General features: G+C 43.4%; 1 protein-coding gene across 2 annotated transcripts; it reads right to left on the reverse strand.

Moving 5' to 3' along the window:
• Positions 1–7,755: 7,755 nt before the first annotated feature.
• fshr (follicle stimulating hormone receptor) lies at positions 7,756–20,246 on the reverse strand. Of its 2 annotated transcripts, XM_066696909.1 has the most exons (10): positions 19,418–20,246; positions 14,557–14,628; positions 13,294–13,368; positions 12,155–12,229; positions 11,687–11,761; positions 11,224–11,304; positions 11,012–11,080; positions 10,861–10,935; positions 10,118–10,303; positions 7,756–9,934 (listed from the first exon to the last, which is right to left on the reverse strand). In XM_066696909.1, the coding sequence occupies exons 1-10, from the start codon at positions 19,567–19,569 to the stop codon at positions 8,797–8,799; spliced, it is 1,998 nt and encodes a 665-aa protein (XP_066553006.1). In that variant the 5' UTR covers positions 19,570–20,246; the 3' UTR covers positions 7,756–8,796. The 2 variants fall into 2 exon arrangements, with proteins under 2 accessions (XP_066553006.1, XP_066553005.1); XM_066696908.1 differs by having other exon boundaries at positions 13,294–14,628; positions 19,418–19,444.
• Between the last annotated feature and the right edge of the window lie 416 nt (positions 20,247–20,662).

Below are 20,662 nucleotides of genomic sequence, written 5' to 3' on the forward strand. Positions count from 1 at the left end.
TTCAGAAACAGACTGGATAGGATCCTTGATCACTTAGTTATTAATGGACACCAAACGAGCATGATGGGGCGAATGGCCTCCTCTCGATTGGACACTTTTTTATGTTCCTAATATATCACAGATAATTCAGTATATCGGACTTTGAGGGGGCTGCTCAGCACCCCACTAATGATGAGAAGGAAAAATACTTGTTTGTTGTTGTTGAGGTTGTGAGGTCAAAGCTGAATGTGTTTCAACAAGCTGTTTAATGTAGTGCTTTATCATATCTGGACACTGCAGTTGTGTCCATGCTGTAAAATAGATATACAGGCAGACAGACAGATAGATAAATAGATAGACAGATAAAGGTTAAAAAAATAACAATTTGGAAACAAAATAGCCCGGGCAGGGAAGGAGTGATTTAAGAATGGAAAACAGGGAGTTTGTATCACTGACTTTACAGTACAAAACTCTACAGTAATCTGAGCTTTTGTTCATTAGCAGTACAAACGATTTTACTGGCATTAATTTAAATAAATCATCCAAAGATGTGGGGCGGTGTTTATTTCATAACTGCAATCTGTTGAGCAAACTGATGTGATGAGAGAGCTCTGAGGAAACTGCTGGGGGAGTAATAGGCAATTAAGTCACTAACGACAACCAAACAGCCCCTTCGTTAAGGATTTGTAATGGAACCTCGCTTGACCTGCGCTAACGAAGAGGCCCTGCTGCCCCCCGTGAATACAACCTGGACTCAGGAAGCTCGGTGGACTGTTATCCTCGTCTTCAGCTCATTATCCGTGTCTGTAATGATAACTTGGGCTGCTACTCAGTGTGGATTTAAACCACAGTGATTAATCGATTCCTACCTGGTATCAATAGTTCCTTATTCCCCTGTATGAACTCAAAACATTTCTGTCACATTATCGGTGTATATTTAGCAGGACAGCAGTGAAGGACGTTAGAAATAAAACGATTGTCAGTGAAAGTCAGGGATCTTCTGTTCACAGTCATGTCTGGGCAGTAATGCTTCGAAGACCGGCCCTGGGTGGTCAGAACAGGAAGTGTTTACACTTTTTACATGGACAGGAATACAAAGTATGTATTCATAACTCCTGGACAGAGTGCCAGTCTTCAGGAGGGCTGTTTCTGATTGGCCAGCAGCTGTGCAGGAGCTGTAGATGATACTGCAGAGCAATAACAAGGACCCTGGCGCGTGGGCAGTTTGGAGGCAATAAGAGAGGAAGTGGGTAGAGTAGAGTCAACAGAAACTCAATTCCAGCTGTTTCATACCATGCACATTAAAATGATTGTGAATCCCTTTTCTTTTTTGTCGTCACATGCAATAACTATGCAGGTTATTTATAGTATAAACCAGCTGTGGAAGTATTTGCCTGACAAATGGGATACAAACTGAAGTCACTGAGTGATAGATATAGATAGTATACCCCATCTATACAACCTCATGGCCATTTGACTTAAAAACGGAAATCTAATATGTAAATTAATAATTTACATGCTATTTTTAATGGCTTCCATAAACAATGCACGGATCACACCTCCCAGTCTACATACATGCACCCACCAACATGATTTCTACTGTCCTCCCATCCACTCAGATGCTCCTGATCTCTTGTGCTCTGTGTATCGGGTCCAGCAGCTCGTTTTAGTGTTAATGTGACTGCAGTAACTTCAGGAGCTGCTCTAGAAACCCTGTCACCTCCCGATACATTAATTTAATTTGCAAAAACAGTGCGTCTCCATTCAGACACGCATTTATCTCTCTGTAATAACCTTGACACGCAGTGCACACCATGCGTCCACCAATAGCTGCGGCCAAAAGCAGGATAATGTCAATACTGCGAGCTTTATCTCTGAGGAATGCATGCATCCTTGGGAAAACAGCAATAACAATATGGATACATTATGATGGGTGGGGGGGGGGGGTGGAGATTGGATATCTGCAAACTAGGTTCAAGGTTCCAGTGTCAATCATTGATCAAGTCTGAATGCTGCATTACATGGCAGTGAGTTTAAATTCATTTTTTTCTCTTCTCTAAGTGGAAGTTATTTTTTGGTAATCTCAGTACGTTTAGGCAAGTCATATCTGGACTTAAAAAAGCTGCTTCATATCTGAACGGTTGTGTTGAGACAAAATTCAGAAGTGATGACAGCAGCTCTGCGTGTTTTACATTACACTGCTGTAGTATTAATAACAATGCTTATTGTAGCGTGTAATAGCCACCGGGACACTGCCACTCTCACTCACATTCCCACAGTACAGTGTGACTCTCAGCCTGCTGTAATAATGTATCACATGGATCTGAGGAGAACATGTTCAGCGAAACCAGAATCAAAATGGTTATTTTTGAATATTCAAGTTTTTACATGTTATGACATCTACACGATATCAGCCGTGGTGCTGCTGCTGCACCATTTCTATCCTCCTGCCAGCAGAGGGCAGAATTCACCCTGAAATGTAAGCTAAACTAAATGTGTATTCCTTTTCACACTGATATTGAACACACATCTGTGTTACTCTATTGACAGCTGTGCACACTGAACCATAAGAATGAATACACAAATGTATCGATATCAATAAAAAAGTAAATAAACAAATAACAAAAAAATACAACTATCAATTTTTAAGAATAGTAAAATAATATAAATGTATGTATATGATGTATTTGTAAACTTATATATTTACACTAATTGTGTATGTGTGTGTGTATACACCAATAGTGAATGAAGGTCTTTTTGTCACATCTTGACAGAAAAGCTTTATATTTCTCTCTTTCTCTCTCTCTCTCTCTGGACAGTGACACAATTGTCACCTTTTTGTCTCTGTATGCCACCACAATGGATTTAAAATGAAACAATCAAGATGTGCTTTAAGTGCAGACTTTCATCTTTAATGTGAGGGTAGTTCATCCACATTGGGTGAACGGTGTATTAATTACACCCATTTTTATATGTGCTCCCCCAATTTTAGGGGCTCAAAAGTATTTGGACAAACTAACATAATTATTAATTAAATTTTGAGTTTCAATACTTGTTTGCAAATCCTTTGCAGTCAATGACTGCCTGAAGTCTGAACCCATAGACATCAGCAGATGCTGGGTTTCTTCCCTGGTGCTGCTCTGCCAGGCCTGCACTGCAGTGTCTTTAGCTCCTGCTTGTTCTTGGGGTGTTTTGCCTTCAGTTTTGCCTTCAGCAAGTGAAATGCTGCTCAATTGGATTCAGGTCAGGTGATTGACTTGGCCATTGCAGAACATTCCACTTCTTCACCTTAAAGTCTTGGGTTGATGTCAGTTTGAGCCAAAATGATGACAATTGTGTCACTGTCCAAATATGTATGGACCCAACTGTAGGTATAATTAAATGTTTTATATTGGTGTTTATATTGGTATATAGGCATATATATATATACACTCACCTAAAGGATTATTAGGAACACCTGTTCAATTTCTCATTAATGCAATTATCTAACCAACCAATCACATGGCAGTTGCTTCAATGCATTTAGGGGTGTGGTCCTGGTCAAGACAATCTCCTGAACTCCAAACTGAATGTCTGAATGGGAAAGAAAGGTGATTTAAGCAATTTTGAGCGTGGCATGGTTGTTGGTGCCAGACGGGCCGGTCTGAGTATTTCACAATCTGCTCAGTTACTGGGATTTTCACGCACAACCATTTCTAGGGTTTACAAAGAATGGTGTGAAAAGGGAAAAACATCCATTATGCGGCAGTCCTGTGGGCGAAAATGCCTTGTTGATGCTAGAGGTCAGAGGAGAATGGGCCGACTGATTCAAGCTGATAGAAGAGCAACTTTGACTGAAATAAGCACTCGTTACAACCGAGGTATGCAGCAAAGCATTTGTGAAGCCACAACACGTACAACCTTGAGGCGGATGGGCTACAACAGCAGAAGACCCCACTGGGTACCACTCATCTCCACTACAAATAGGAAAAAGAGGCTACAATTTGCACAAGCTCACCAAAATTGGACAGTTGAAGACTGGAAAAATGTTGCCTGGTCTGATGAGTCTCGATTTCTGTTGAGACATTCAGATGGTAGAGTCAGAATTTGGCGTAAACAGAATGAGAACATGGATCCATCATGCCTTGTTACCACTGTGCAGGCTGGTGGTGGTGGTGTAATGGTGTGGGGGATGTTTTCTTGGCACACTTTAGGCCCCTTAGTGCCAATTGGGCATCGTTTAAATGCCACGGCCTACCTGAGCATTGTTTCTGACCATGTCCATCCCTTTATGACCACCATGTACCCATCCTCTGATGGCTACTTCCAGCAGGATAATGCACCATGTCACAAAGGTCGAATCATTTCAAATTGGTTTCTTGAACATGACAATGAGTTCACTGTACTAAACTGGCCCCCACAGTCACCAGATCTCAACCCAATAGAGCATGTTTGGGATGTGGTGGAACGGGAGCTTCGTGCCCTGGATGTGCATCCCACGAATCTCCATCAACTGCAAGATGCTATCCTATCAATATGGGCCAACATTTCTAAAGAATGCTTTCAGCACCTTGTTGAATCAATGCCACGTAGAATTAAGGCAGTTCTGAAGGCGAAAGGGGGTCAAACACAGTATTAGTATGGTGTTCCTAATAATCCTTTAGGTGAGTGTATATATATATATCCAGCTTATTTTGGGATCTCCACTGTGACTCTACTCAAATTTGAGTAGAGTCACAGTGGAGATCCCAAAATAAGCTGGAGAAGAAATGGAGAAGATTCTGGCCAAACATTTCACTAAGGACCTCAGACATAAACATAAAACAGATAAATGGAATAGGTCACCTGTCATTCTCCTTCACATGAACGGAGACCAACACATCACGTTCAAAACACACTGGACTGCACCCAACCAAGACAACAGCAGGATTAACAGTGGATATAACACAATGGATCATATACAAGATTGTACGAGAAGTATTGGAAAGATGCTGAGACTATGAACTTCCTCTGTGCTGGGCTTTGTTGACTACAAGAGAGCATTGGATTCTATATATTCAAACTCAGCCATCAGAGCTCCAAGACATCAAAACTTTGAGGAAGCTTATATAACTCTCATTAAATAGATATACAGCAACGCCTCATCAATAATCCAACTCCACAGAGACAAGGAGACAAATTATCTCCAAAACTCTTCACATCAACATCAACACTTCAAGAAGTGTTCAACACTTTGGACAGGGAAGAAAAATGAATCAAATTAAACGGAGCTGATCTGAACAACTTAAGATTTGTTGATGACATCATCATATTTACAAAAACACCTGAAGACTGCAGCTTCAACATCAAAAGCTCTTAGATGGAGGCAAGAAAACTGGACTAAAATGAACCTGAGTAAAACCAAAGTCATGTCTAACAGCTTTGTTTAAATTGAGGTAGATCAATTGATACTCGAAGAACTCAAAAGAACCTTGGACAACAAATCAGCAAAGATGGAGATATTATGGACGAAATCAGAAGAAGAGTAAACATGAGATAAAGTGCATTTGGAAGAAACAGCATGGAATGGTGTCTGCTTGGAGTAACAAGAAGAGACAGAAAGACAGAACAACCCACAATATGTGACTTCATAGAAAGAGTGATAATGTTAAGATGGCAATGGGCTGGACACACTGAAGAAGAACAGATCAAAGATGGACAAAGGAAGCTACTGAATGGATACCAAGACATGAAAAAGGACCTAGAAGACAACATAGAACATAAGAACATAAGAAAGAACATAAGAAAGTTTACAAACAGTCTATTTTTAAATGTTCCCAAACTTTCAGCTTCAGCCACATCGCTGGGGAGTTTGTTCAGATTGTGACGCCTCTCTGTGTGAAGAAGTGTCTCCTGTTTTCTGTCTTGAATGCCTTGAAGCCCAATTTCCATTTGTGTCCCGGGTGTGCGTGTCCCTGCTGATCTGGAAAAGCTCCTCTGGTCTGATGTGGTCGATGCCTTTCATGATTTTGAAGACTTGGATCAAGTCCCCACGTAGTCTCCTCTGTTCCAGGGTGAAAAGGTTCAGTTCCTCAGTCTCTCAGTAGGACATTCCCTTCAGACCTGGAATAAGTCTGGTTGCTCCTCTGAACTGCCTCTAGAGCAGCGATATCTTTCTTGAAGTGTGGAGCCCAGAACTGTCCACAGTATCCAGATGAGCTCTAACTAGTGCATTGTACAGTCTGAACATCACTGCCCTTGTTCTCAATTCTACACTTTTGACAATATACCCTAGCATTGTGTTTGCCTTTTTTATTGCTTCCCCACATTGTTTGGATGGAGAAAGTGAGGAGTCCACATAGACTCCTAGGTCTTTCTCATGCGATACTTCATCTAGTTCTATTCCTCCCATAGTGTCATTATAGTGGACATTTTTGTTACCTGCATGTAATACCTTGCACTTGTCCACATGGAATTTCATCTGCCAGGTGTCGGCCCACAACTGAATATTATCTAAGTCCCTTTGAATAGCCTGTGCTGCCGAGATTGTATCTGCTGAGCCGCCTATTTTAGTATCATCTGCAAATTTGACAAGTTTGCTAACTATCCCAGAGTCCAGATCATTAATATAGATTAGAAAAAGCACAGGCCCTAGTACTGATCCCTGTGGAACTCCACTAACAACCTCACTCCAGTTAGAAGCAACTCCTCTAATCGACACCCTCTGTTTCCTAGACATCAACCAGTTCATTATCATAATCCCATAAAGCTGGGAAGATGAAATCACACACTTCAAAGGCGTGACATGGATTGAAGCTGTAGACTGAAGCAAGTGGAAACATCTTGGGGAGCCTTCATCCAGCAGGCAATCAATATTGGTATCATTTTAATGTAAAATACATTTAGTGTCAACCCTAACCATATCCCAACACAAACAGTTAACTAGACACTTCCCAAGCAAATAAGGAACATACTATCAGTTGTGAACGAATGACCTTAGCCTCAAACAGGAGGGGGTTTGTTTTCCATGACGATCGCTGCACTTATGACTGTAAATTACAAGCAGGTCGTTAGTGCTGAATCTTCCTCCCCAGTAATAATGGATCTGTCTGTCCTCAGGGGATGACTTCTTCAGCAGTCAACGCAAATCATCTGCGCCCGGTGATCACAGAGCGGCTCCACATACGAAGTCTCGGCTCAGACGGCCCGGCGGTCTGCCCCACAGGCCTGTCAGACTGAAACTGGAAGGAAAGCGACCGTGTTGAGCCTTTCGATCTGGGAACTCGGGATTTACCGGCTTCTCTCCTGGTATGTGTATCGCAACCGACACAGATTTATGCGGGCACAGACATATGCATGACTTCATCTGTGCTCCTGCTCGGCTCCTCGCAGTCTCCCACCGTACCCTCCCGCCACCCCCACCCCTCCCCAGATGATTACTGTATGCATTCCGCTGTGAGGTCACAATGACCTTCAGCGCACTGGTTGTTCTTAATAAAACAACTCGGAGATAAGAGCAGTGAATGGAATGGATTACAACCATCTTTGAAACACCCATATTGAAACACATATTTACTGGGGAAAACATGACAATTTATATTGTTTTGCAGCAGGTTGTTTTACAGTTAAAACTGGTTAAAAATGAATGAATTAATGATTGACTGACTGAATAAGTTAATCAATAAATACAATACAAAAAATCATGTTTTTTAGAAAAAAATTCCAATGGGAATATATGACATAATGTGATTAAGTAGATAGATAGATACATAGATAGATGGATGGATGGATGGATACAAGACAAGTGCAACCAGAAAATATGTCTGTGCGTTTATTGATAATGTAAAACTATTGCAGACTACCTCCGATAATGTTACAAATCTAATGTTACAAGGGTGGATTTGCACAGCAACGTCAAATCAAAATAAATACTCCTGATTCAGATGGGAGTTCGACCCGGCAGTTTGATACCACAGTTGCATAATGAATCAAACACCAGAAGCACCAAAATAATACAGATACGTTACATACATTTCAATGATACCAACACAAGGCCAACAGAGACTGAAGGAGGGATGAACATGCTCTGGATTCTCCATTCCAACCTCTTCTGTGAAGCTGCATGCTCAGCATTTTCCTTTCTTTCGTTCTTAATACTGTAATTTCCACTCCCTGTTTGGTATTATATACACAGGAGTCCCTGACCGCTCCCCCACACTGCTGCCCGTGTCAGGTCTTGACTGAGTCATCCAGCAAGCTGCCTGGACACTTAAGGTGGGGAGAAGTCAAGGAAAAATTGAGAGATGTGTTAAACAAATAAAGAAATTATAAAAATATACATTTATATTTCTCCACCATAAATAAAATGAATCCAGTGCTAGTAGAAACATGTAGTAGTAATATTCTGGAGATCATCAGCTTGTGTGGCTGCCTGAACCAAATCAGTGAGACATTGGATGACAGATTCCCAAGATCATTCACTCCAGGGAACAGAGTTAACAGAGTTATTTCAGTTTCTAAAGTCTGGAGTTGCCAGGACTGTTTTATTTATTTGCTCTTAGGAGGAGGGAGGGATTGTAAATCTCTGCCAGTGACAGTTCTTCCCATAATCCACCACAATATGGCAGAGCGTCAGGTTAACATCAAGAGCAGCGAATTATAAATTTGCTGAATCAAAGTTTCTGTTTTTGTTTTTAAAGACTTATGTAAGAGAATACTATTCTGTTCCAAACAGGAGTTACAGGAGAGGGATCTGAATGAGATCCTTGTTTGCACCATGTATCATACGTGTTCAGTCACATGACTACACTGAACTCATCCCACTCGTCTATAGCGCCCCCCGGAGGGCCGTGCAGGGGCTCAGTGTGGGTGGTTCAGGGGCACCAGGGAATATAAGGTGCCCTCGCTGGTTTTGGGGGTGGGAACCCAGGTCTCGTTCCTGTTGTGCGAGTTGTGCACCGAGGAGGTCTCAGTGCGGTATATCTGTGCCTGTATCTTGAAGCAACCGAAGCGACTCATGAGGATGAAGAAGTCGCGCTTAAAGTTCTTGGTGAAGAAGGCGTACAGGAAAGGGTTGGAGCAGGAGTTGATGGGGTAGAACAGCACCAGCAGCACTTTGGAGTTGGACACGGTGATGAGGGGCAGCTTCAGCGCGGCTGAGATGGCGAAGAACGAGATGGGCGCCATGCACAGGAAGTCGGTGAAGATGAGCACGGCCATACGCTTGGCGATGCGCGTGTCGCTGTTAGCCGACACGAAGTTGGGGTTCCGGACGGTCAGGTAGATCCGGAGGTAGCAGACACAGATGACCACGAAGGCGATGACGTTCAGCAGCAGCAGGAACACGATGTAGCCCTGTGCCAGTGGGGTCTCGATGTCCATGGGCAGGCAGATGCTCACCTTTGTGTAGCTGCTCACGCCCAGGATGGGCAGCAGGGCCACCACGAAGGCGAAGAGCCAGCCTCCCACCATGATGGCGGCAGCGTGGCGCAGACGCAGCTTGCGGTCCAGCTGCATGGCATAGGTGATGGTGTGCCAGCGCTCCAGCGTGATGGCGGTGAGCGTGTAGACCGACAGCTCGCTGGCGAACACGGTGAAGAAGCCCGTGGCGCTGCAGCCAGGGCCCGTCTGCCAATCGATGCCGTAGTTGTAGTACTGGGACTTGGTGTGGATGTCCTCCGCGGCGATCAGCAGCAGGTAGACACCCATGCACAGGTCGGCGAAGGCCAGGTTGCACATGAGGAAGCGTGGCACCGTGAGCTTGTAGCGGCTGGTCAGCAGCACTACCAGCACCACAAAGTTTCCGGCTATAGCCAGGAGGCTGATGATCCAGATGAGCACCCTGAGGTACAGGAAGCCCATGATGTCCTCGCAGGGGTTGAAGGCGTCCGGTTTGGGGAAGCAGGACACCTCCGTGATGTCCCGGCAGAACTCGTTGTACCAGTGCGGCTCGTCCTCCTGGATGTTTTGGCGGCTGCACATTGGATTCTTTGCAGACCTGTAACACAGAACCGGAACCACAACCAGGGTTTATTTTACACTCACGGTCTGGACCACTTACTGTGGTAAATGTCACCGTGCAACTAGAACCTGAGAATACATATAATAATTATAATAATTATAACAGAAGTTTAAGAAGCTTCAAGCCACATGTTCTTGATGCCACCAATAAAACACTCACTGGTTCTTCTTCCAGTTGGCGAAGGCGCAGCAGTGGCTCGAGTAGGTCAGGTTGGCTTCGATCAGCTCGGCGAAGATGTCCAGGCTGGGCATCTTCTTCAGGGCGTACGCAGACGTGGCGCTGAGCCTCTTAATGTCCTTCAGCATATTCTGCGGCAGAATGCTGATGCTTGTTCGGGAAATATCCCTGAACGACCGATGACAACATTTTAATCAGTACTGTTACACACAGGAGTTTTTATTTCAGCATGAAACTGAAACTAATTTATTTTGTAATTGATCTATTAATTCGGTGGTTTAATGCAGTAAGGGCAATTATATGAGTCACATGAATAAAAGTTATTCCTGCCTCCTGACTGACTAAACTGGACTTTGTTTATGGACCTGGACTTGCTTGTGGATTTGTGATTCAGACTATTTGTTGACTTTGTCTGTTTGCTGCATTTGTTGGGTTTTGTTACCGTTTCATGTTTAGAGAGGGACTTCAAGAAGTTAGGGAGGCTCAGCTGAGAGCCAGGGTTTGCTTCCTTTGCTTTCACCCCTGACTGTTTATGATGAACACTTATTTTCACCCCTTCCATGCCTGTGCGGGGACTGTTGTCCTAGACTCATCACTAGACCATGGGAGGATGAGTCAAGGATCTAGGACAACAGTCCCGCACAGGCAGGGATGGGTTGCAAAGGAGTGTGTACATATATAAACCTATGCACGTGTGCTGTTGCTGAAATGCATCACTCACTTACAGGACGATGGGCCCCTGTGCTCCCACGAAGGCCTGAGAGTGAATGGCTCTGAGGAGCTGGTTGCCCATGAGGAAGCTGAAAGACAGAGCGGAGTCAGCATCACCCTGAGGAGCCCATTCGCTCGGTGACTTTCACACCCACAGACACTCACAGTTTCTCCAGTTTGGTGCCGTTGAACGCGTGGCTCTGTACCTCTCTGATCCCATTCTTGGTCAGTCTGCTGCAGTGGGAGACACCGGCACTGAGGGTTATTTCACAGAGAGGACTACAGTGCAGTATATAAATCAGGCTGTTTATCTCTCATTTGTCACATTTATATAATTATATATTGTTCAAAATAAATGCCTTTTTGTGTGAACTTACAGCTCTGTAATGAACTCGGTGGTCAGTCCAAGGAAAGCATTTGGAGGAATGACTTCTAAATTAATATTATCCTGAAGATCACTACAATAAAAGAGAGAAAGGGTGGAAAAAAAAGGTCAGTCGTGTTCTGTTCTTCATTCATCTCAGTCAGAGGGACTCTTATCTGATGCAAGTTAATGCCGAGACATCAACAGGGCTGTCAACTTTCGGTGCACACCTAATAAAGGCCCTGCGTTGTGGCAGAAGCACACGGCAGACATAAACACACATGGATCTGTCTTCCATTAGCTAAGTCAGTTGATTCATGAGTAACGTCCTCCTGCATTGTGTTCTTGGGAAGATGGGTTAGTTCCCAGCAGTTAGGATTCGTTTCGCAGGGTGACACCCTCGGAGAAGCACGTAGAAGCTCAGTAGCTTTGACACATTTGTCTGTTTGTGTGTTGGTCGGGGGAGGACAACTTACAACAGAAAGCCATACTGTCTGGAGTTAATCTTCGACAGGTCAGGCAAAGTCTTGAGACCAGTATTCGATATAGTTCTGCAAAAAAACAAACACACATGTGCTTGATTTCAATATAGAAATGTATACACACATGAGCCAAGCCGTTAGCCTTGTGATAATGTGATAGTTTTGGCTTGTCCCTGGATGGAGTTTGGAGCACGTATCTCCCCCTCTCTCCCAGTCCTGAGAAAGGCTGTGTTCCTGTGAGAACTCAGGATGTGACCGGGCTGGGATAGTGCCCAGACGCTTCACAGGATTGAATGTCATTTATTTCAGACACAGAATCAATTGGGAATACTACAACGTGCTTCACTGAAGTCAACTAAAGCAGTTCGTATGAACAAATAACTATACATACTGCATATAGATGTGTGTATTGTAAATGCAACAACCAAAACACAATAATAAAATGATAATAAAAATACTTACAGATATTTCAGGTTGGGCAAATTCCAGAAAGCATCTTTGTGAATAGAGACCAGGTTTCTTGATTTAGCTATTATTCTGCAAATACAAAATATAACTTCAGCAAAGAAAAGTGCAACAGAAAGAGACACATGCCTCTGCTCGATGCCCGCACCCTTCCCGGGCGCTGAGTGAACACACTTGAACACAGCTGACACAGCACAGGGCATATATGATGTATCACACATTCATGTAAACCAAGTCTGATAATAAACAATAACAATATCATTGCTAATGATTTCCTGTTAAAGGGATATCTGTCCTTGACTTTCTCTAAGCCCCAGTCCCAGGCGATGCCCTCCTTGGCCTCAGATTAAGTATTTTTTGCTTCTGATCTCCTGTGATTGTGTTGTATAATTATGATAATGATACCTTTCCATACGTTGTTGAACGCACCGATTCAGTCTGGGGCAAACTGTAGCTGACTGGACTGCCATGAAAATCAATCATTGATTAATAATAACATTGTTTGAAATGAAGGGCGTGAACACTATCTATGGCAAGCCAAATTATCATTTACAGATATCTCTAAATGCATTTAAAGTTATCTGCAAACCATTTTGAGATGTCTAAATAAGGTGCTTTTTAAAGATATCTCAAAATTATTTCAAGACATCTTTAAATGATTTAGAGATATCTGCAAATGACTTCCTGTAAATGTAGAGATAATTATGTGATCTGCAAATAATTTCAAGATATCTGTATTTTGGCTGAGATTATCACATTCAGATACATAGAAATTAATTAACAGGAAGTGATAATCTTGGGCTAAATACAGGAAGTGATTTGAAGATATCTCAAAATAAACAGGAAGTAATTAAAGTAAAACGATTTCAAGAAATCTCTAAATGTACTTTTAAATGAGATATATCTCAAAATATTTGAAGATATCTTTAAATGAATTAAAGATATGTCTAAATGATAATTTGGCTTGCCATACACTATCAGCTATGCCTGCCTCTCGAGAATTCACTTCCAATCCAATTCCAAGCCCATCTTGTCAGGCCCAACTACACACACACACACACACACCAGTGCATGTGTGTGCAGAACCAGTGTGCGTAACCCCTGCTACAGGTGAACGTCCCACATTTTTTACTCACATTTCTGACAGTCTTGAGAGGTTGGCGAACACGCGCGCCCCGATGCCCTCCACCGCACCATTCTCCGAGATCAGACTGCGGGTGGGAGCGCCAAGCAGGTCATACAAGAGAGGAGAGAGGAGCCCTTGAATGGAGAAATGCCTTGTGAAGTGCTTTAGTGTGTTGCTCGCTGCCTCCCTCCCGTCTCCCAGCACAGATGACGCAGGAAGGCTAAACCAGCAATGACGGTGCACCAGGTGAACACTTGAAATTACCACCATGCGAAACATTGATACGCTGCCAATGCAAGGGTCTGATCTGAGCTTTAGCTGAGCTTGCATTGTCAGCGTATCAATACCATGTAATTCATGTGGTAAGAGAGGATATATAGTGCCATTTTTTACATGCAATGTATGTTATAGCGTGTCTATGTGTGAATCTGTATTTGAATGTGAATAACATGTTTATAACATGCTTATAGCTCATCGTTTTGTCAATCTTAAAGTGTTCCCTGCATCGCTCAATGTTTAAAGCAATAGCATTAGCTTTTTACTAGCTTGTCCATGTTAGTTTTCCATATCTAATCCCTTCCTGCAGAGCAAACCATTACTCCTCCCTTTAGCGAGAGGTTTAAAGCCCCAGAATGATTTTCCAACCACTGAAAAAATACATAATTGGTGTCGGGCCTGACAGAAGGAGTCGGGCTGCCAGGACTGCAGTGTCAAACCAATAAAAACAAAACAAAATAAACTAAAAGTGTAACACAAAATTGTGTATCTGCAGTCAGGTGGCACATGATTCATATCAGACCTCACAGGTATCTTAAAGGCTTGTGCTGACAAACAAAGTAAACAAACAGCGCTTTCGCATAATGATCTGTCAGATGCAGCTTTGAATGAATGTGCGATTAAGCGAGGCATCTCTAGTCAGCCTCCACACACAGTCCCATCCGTCCCGACGCAGCTGCCCGGCTCAGGACTCAGATTTCTGGGTGCTCACTGTTCTCTTCCTTCGGCGACACATATCACATGTGTTTTTGGATCTGTGCTACACAACATGTTCCATATCAGAGACTAAACATTTATATTAAAGACACAATATAAGCACATTATTTACAAATTATAAACTCTCCATGAAAAGCTATTTAAAAGCCATATAAACTGGTGTCATTGCTCTGTTTTATAATGATTTAATAATTATTTATGATTTCCTATCATACGGGGGATAGGTATCCTGCTGGGTTGAAAGTCTCAAGGTGAGACCGCACACACGGCGCACACATACATGCTGTGGAGGTCTGAGAGTCCAGAGAAGGCTTTGGATGGGAAAACTCGGAGCTGCGTCAGCTTGAATTCCCTAGGGAAAGAACAGAGCAGAGCAGTGAAACCCAGTCACCCTCGGCCGGGATGAATCTCCCCGTTCTTTTCTGTTCTGTATAATCCACAAATTACATCGAGTGACTTTTGCTGCTCACACAGGAGAAACATTTCGGGGGTTCGACTCCTTGTTGCTCAAGCCACATCGTCATCGTTGCTGTTTTCAGCACAGGGTAACTATCCCTCACGAATACCTCCCTCTGAGTTCTGCTGTTAATCGCACGTATAACAAGGTTAGGGTCAGGGTCAGGGAGAGGGTGCAGACTAGGTTACACGTGTGATCAACGTCAGAACTCAGTGGAAGTCCCTGAGGCATGCGTGTGTCATTCCTGTGGGATTCAGACATTAATTGGTGCCCATTATTGTAATGTGTGACTCTTCAGAGCTGGGCTGTCAATTATCGCTTTATAAATGATTTATAAACAAATCTATAAGTGCAGAATTATACATCTATAAAACGTGAACAATGTGCCGTGTAATAATAACATGTGGGTCACTTGTCTCCTTGTAAATAATAATAATCTACATTAGGTACTTAATTAATATTTCCCAGATTATAAAGCATTTACACATATCACACTTCTAAAGTGTTACCGAAACACCCCAAAGACTGACAACACGGATGGACACGGAGACGCGTGGGTGATCTGGACACCTGCAGGCGGCTTAGGACTCTTGATGTCCCAGCCGTCCATCGCCTCTCTCTCAGAGACTTCCATCATGCCCCAGTGTTTGATCACCCTGGGCTCATAGTGGATTCCCCTGCTGTAAATCAGTCCTGAAAACCACCCCTGTAGTCTCCCTCTCTTGTTTGGGTATCTGTGACTATGACTGCTGGATAACAATAAATAGCTTTTGCCGGATAAAATAAATAAATAAAGACATATATATATATATATATATATATATATATTACAGAAATTCACCCCCCCCCACCCTTCCCCTACTGAAATCACATCAATTCTCATTACCAATAGAAATAGAAAAGACATTTAATTGTCATATTTTTCAGGGTAATTGAAGAAGGACAATTAAAGTATGGATCCACCCACTAGGAAACAGATGTACACTGTTCTACTTCTGTCCTACTTCTCAAACTTTACTCATGCAACTTTATAATGACTTATTTTTAAACGTTACAAAAAATAAAAATGTAAAACAACGAAACAACAAAAAGAAACAGACAAAACTTATCCCCGATCAGAGCACAATTGTATTGTGTGTTTTTAAACATCCAGAAAAAAGTGTGAATGATGTTTCAGTCCCGGTCTGCGCTCCGGCAATGCTTGGTGTATCTTATAATGTTTTCCCGGGTGACGGACTTTAATGCCTAATTCTTTGCACATTTAATAACAAAATGAAACAATCAAACAAACAACAATCAAAACTTGCTGTTATTATGATTTGGATCAGTGTTTTTTAAACCAGTTCTGGAGTTCCCCCTGCCCTGCTGGTTTTCATTCCAACCAATTGGAACTTATTGGTCCAATTGGTCTTAATTGCTTAATTGAATCATTAATTGAACTAACACAGCAATATACCATTCAATTAAGTAATTAAGACCTTGGTTGGAATAACAACCAGCAGGGCAGGGGGAACTCCAGAACTGGTTTGAAAACCACTTAAAAGGAGACTATTGCACGGTGGTTTTGAGAACTGTTCTGCAAAGAAAAACATGAACCTCCGCATCCCAGTTGTGACCCCCCAGGGCCCCCAAAAATTGATCCTCAGCCCCCTCCGCCCCGTGGCCCCAGAAACCGTCACCAGTGCTACATTTCACAGTATTTGGTTTCATTCCATGGGCCGGTAACGCCTGAACCAATACAGAGTAAGATGTTCCCCCCGCTGTGTGACAGGCGAGAACAATGGATGGAGTTAATTTTTTCTCTGGCAGAGATTAGGCTGGGACTGAAGGGACTCTTTTGTGGTCGAGCGCTACAGTGCAGGAGGGAGGAGAGGTCAGCGCACGTGTGTCGGGAGTAGACGGTCTCCAGATGATATCTACTACAGTGTGTCGGCGGCGCTGGTCTTTGCCATGGGATTGGGTTGTCAGACCAGGAGGACGTTCTCTGTGAGACGGTGATCTGTACGGATGTCATCCGCTTCGTCTCACTGTCCTGGGTTTGAGTCCATTCCGTTAAACCCAGTCAAGTCAACAACGCACCCAGCGAATAATCAATCATTCAGTAAATATGCAAATAGGTGACATGCAATGTAATCTATTGTAAGACTCAGAGAGCATAATCAGCTGTTTAAATGTGTTCTGGGTATAAAGTAAATATGACACAGTCAGCAATACGGGACCTGTTTGCTCTCTCTGTTTATAAGAGCTCATTAATTAGGCCTCTGTATACAATTAATTCCTGTCGTTAACAAACAGGTGACACTCAGATAATTCTCCACATGTGAGGCACTCGGGCGGAGCAGGAGATTTCAGACTGTGAACAGTCTGCGTCTGGGGGGCTGTCTGGGGGGCACGGAGACAAATCCTCAGCGCTGCCTGTGTGGATGAGAAGTCAGGCCTCAGGTGCTTTGCAGGTCTTTCATCAGCCGCTAATTGAAATGCAGGAAATCGCTAAAACGCAGGAGGCCAGCCCCACGGAATAGGAGTGGCCCACCCCCGGGCATTCGTCTGGCTCACACAGACCACCGCGGGGGTTTTAGTTCTTGTACGGTGTTGCTTTTCCTCTCCGGAGCTCTAAAGGATCAGACCCGCATCCCAGGGAGGACCGGGTTACAGGACTGCCTTATGCTCTGATTTCAGAGACTGTGCTGTTTTTGGCCACGTCTCAGACACGCCCTCACTCTCTGCACAGAGTCCAGGCCCAGCATCCTCGGGCTGAGAATTAAGACTCTGTCAAGTTTTTAAATCATTCAAATATTCATGTTTCTGTTCACTCTTGTTGAAACAAAATAATGTTAAAGCCTTTTTTTTTTCTTCTCTTTTTGAAACAAAATATTCATCTCGTGTTTTTTCTCACAGGTTGTTGCATTTATGTTTGCTTTTTTGTTACACTGCAGAACTGGCACCGGCACTGGATCCGAGTCACGCCGAACAAATGGCAACAAAGACGATTCTGGTGAGAACAGATCGAGACAGAGACGATCACGCACTGCGCTTGAGTTGTATCTGACATGGAGGACATCAGAGCTGCCCTCAACGCGGATTTGTGTGCAGCCGGGCAATAAAGGGGCAAAGCAGTCTTTTCGAGAAGCACAAAAGATGAAGTAAGAGGCTGATGACACACTATGGGGCGCCTCCTCCCTGTCCTCTCTGGTCTACACACACACACACAGATCCCAATATAGACTGATCACCAACCACAATCGGGTTGAAGGACTCCCCATGCCCTTCTCTCGGCTCACAACACCCCCAGCTCCCTCCCCTCTCTGACGGACACACAACACCCCCCAGCCCTGAAATGTGTGACGTCTCACATTCACTGCACTGCCGTTCTTGTGTTGCTGTACTGTATATAACCCTGCTTCCTTCTGCTCCTGCTCACTCATACATCGTTCGATCTGCTGTTGTTTTCTGTGGTTTCTCCTCGCCCCCCCCTCCCTGTAGCTCATTGAACTGGGACGTCTGTTTTGTATTCTGCATTAATTGTACTTCTGCACTTTTCTCATTCTTACATTGGACTTTGTTTTGATTCTACTACTGCACTTTGGTCATGCTTACATTGAATAATGTGTTGGTTGTATGACTGCGCTGTAATGCTTGAGTACACTGTGAGTCACCATTGATAAGTGCGTCTGCCAAGACATAAATGATAAAAACACATAATAATTACTACATTGGCAGATGCCACCTTTATCACAGTGTTTAGAATGGCTTTATGTATGTATGTATGTATGTATGTATGTATGTACGTATTTATGTAATTATTAATTTATGCATCAACGGCTATAATCACATCACATCTAATTCCAATTCACATGAAGTTCAAATTCTGAAAGATAATCATGGAAGTTTCTCACTAGAAATATATCTTCTTTTCTGAAAATATCTGTTTAACTTGAAAGTGAAGCATCCAGCATTGAAAGTCTGGAAAAGAGAAATATACTGTGAAATATGTTTCCACTTAAAAGTGTGATACTGCAATCATAGAACACATATTTGCATATTTACACCTACTGTGATAAACAATAACAACAACAACTACAACAACAGTAATAATAATAATAATAATAATAGTAATAATAATGAATAATACTAATCACACAGCAGGTAAAATCCGATATAGCTCACTTTGTGAAAGATATACTATTATGTTTCTTTAAACCGATTGTTGTTTGTCTGTTTTGTTTTCTGTTTTGTGATTGCTAGTTAATTGGCAGCTGACCCACACAGTCCACACGGCACCTGAATCGTCTCATGCTGACGCTCACACAAGGTTCGAGGTCGCCTCACCTTCGGAAAACGCCACCCGATCAGTAGTGATTATCACATTCAAAATAAGGCTGCTAAATGATATATATACTTCAGTTATATATACTACTTCATGAAGCAGGCCATGGAAATCTCTGTGGATATAACTTCCTGTTCTAAACACAACTTAACATTATTTGTCTCAACTGTATCTAGAACAATGTGAGGGCGATTCAATTATTGCATTAGAAAATAAACCTCATTGTGATCAACAGAGACAGGAAAGCTAGACGTCTCCCTACAGCTTTCCGTGACTCAGATAAATTAGCTCTAACTCCACTTGGCATTATTCAGTTCGCCCTCCGCTGCGTCCGTCCTGGACCGAGCATCTACTCACAGGGAGGTGGTGTTCTTGGGGATGTCGTCTGGCATCTGCAGCACTTTGCTCCCCAGGCACAGGAAGGTCCTGGTCGTGCCGTTACTGGAGCAGGCATGGCATTCCCCACCGGAGCCCCCGATCGACACGAGGTACAGCCACAGCAGGATCATAGCGTCCCCTCACACACACATCCACTGTGACGTTGTATACTTTCAATACGTATATTTATAACCAATGGACAAGACATTAACGTGACACTGACATCCCCAAGTGTGTCTCTGTGTCTTCCAGGACGTCGAAACGAGCCGCTGGTCTCGCAGAAGCTCCTGTGTTATGTTCCCGGGAAGACCAACAGTGTCTGTCTGTGCTCTGGGCTCCCTGCTACAGAGCCGACCATCGGAGACCTTGAGAGAAAGGACTCTGATAAGGAACAAATGTTGCTGTTGTTGTTGTCTTTCGCCCTCTCTCTCATTCCGAGTTCATCACTTGGCTCGAGGCACAGCGCCTCTCAGAGTCGCCTCAGGAATCCCGCAGGTGAGAAGATGATGTTTTTGTGAGTTTTGGCGTTGCAATTGGTGAGACTCCTCGGGTTTCCCCTGCTGTCTGATTGGAGATTGTTAACTCAGCCAGGAACACAGTGTTATAACCAGACACACTTCCCTCACTTTCACACCTTCTCTCTCCAGTACGCTGTGGCTCAGTCACACAGTCAAATCAGACGACCCCAGTGCCAGCAGGCTCACATCTCCAGCCCCGTGTACCTTCTTTCTGACTCCTAGTTTGTGCCGTGAATGCCGTAGCTGTAGTGTTCATGTGAAGGAGTATCCCGGTCTGATCTGGTGAGACTTGTGGTGCGCCAGATAACACGCTTCACTGGGAATCTGACTCATGAAAACGTGGAAATGTGATTCCACGAATCCCTGACACTCTTAACAGCACGGATTCTGCAAAGCCAAGTCTGACCTTTTTCTCAGTGTATCTTCATTGCTGCTTATACTCTTTAAAAGGCGATGCTGCATCCACTCCTCCTAGAGAAATATGCATAATGATAATGAGGGAATCATAATTACTGAACAACACAAACAATATCACAAGCACAAGCATTCAGCATGCTTCGGGTGCAATTGGGTTCTGTGGGAACCTGTGTGTTTTCATTATGGTCTGTTGGATTTGTATGTATTTAACTACCAGGACCCTAGTGTGGCGTACAGAGTAAATCACACACACAGGCCTGGAGAACTGCAATCATATCATTTAGTCAAG

Source organism: Amia ocellicauda, chromosome 23 (genome assembly GCF_036373705.1).
Source record: "Amia ocellicauda isolate fAmiCal2 chromosome 23, fAmiCal2.hap1, whole genome shotgun sequence".
NCBI lineage: Eukaryota > Metazoa > Chordata > Actinopteri > Amiiformes > Amiidae > Amia > Amia ocellicauda.

Bases quoted from the DNA above. Each gene is read 5' to 3' on its own strand.
- fshr (XM_066696908.1), bottom strand. From the start codon at position 13,613: ATGCAAGCTCAGCTAAAGCTCAGATCAGACCCTTGCATTGGCAGCGTA. The intron at 11,081-11,223 runs GTAAGTTCACAC...CTCCCACTGCAG, and splicing joins ACCGAGTTCATTACAGAGCT to CAGACTGACCAAGAATGGGA. The intron at 9,935-10,117 runs GTGAGTGTTTTA...TCTGTGTTACAG, and splicing joins GCCAACTGGAAGAAGAACCA to GTCTGCAAAGAATCCAATGT.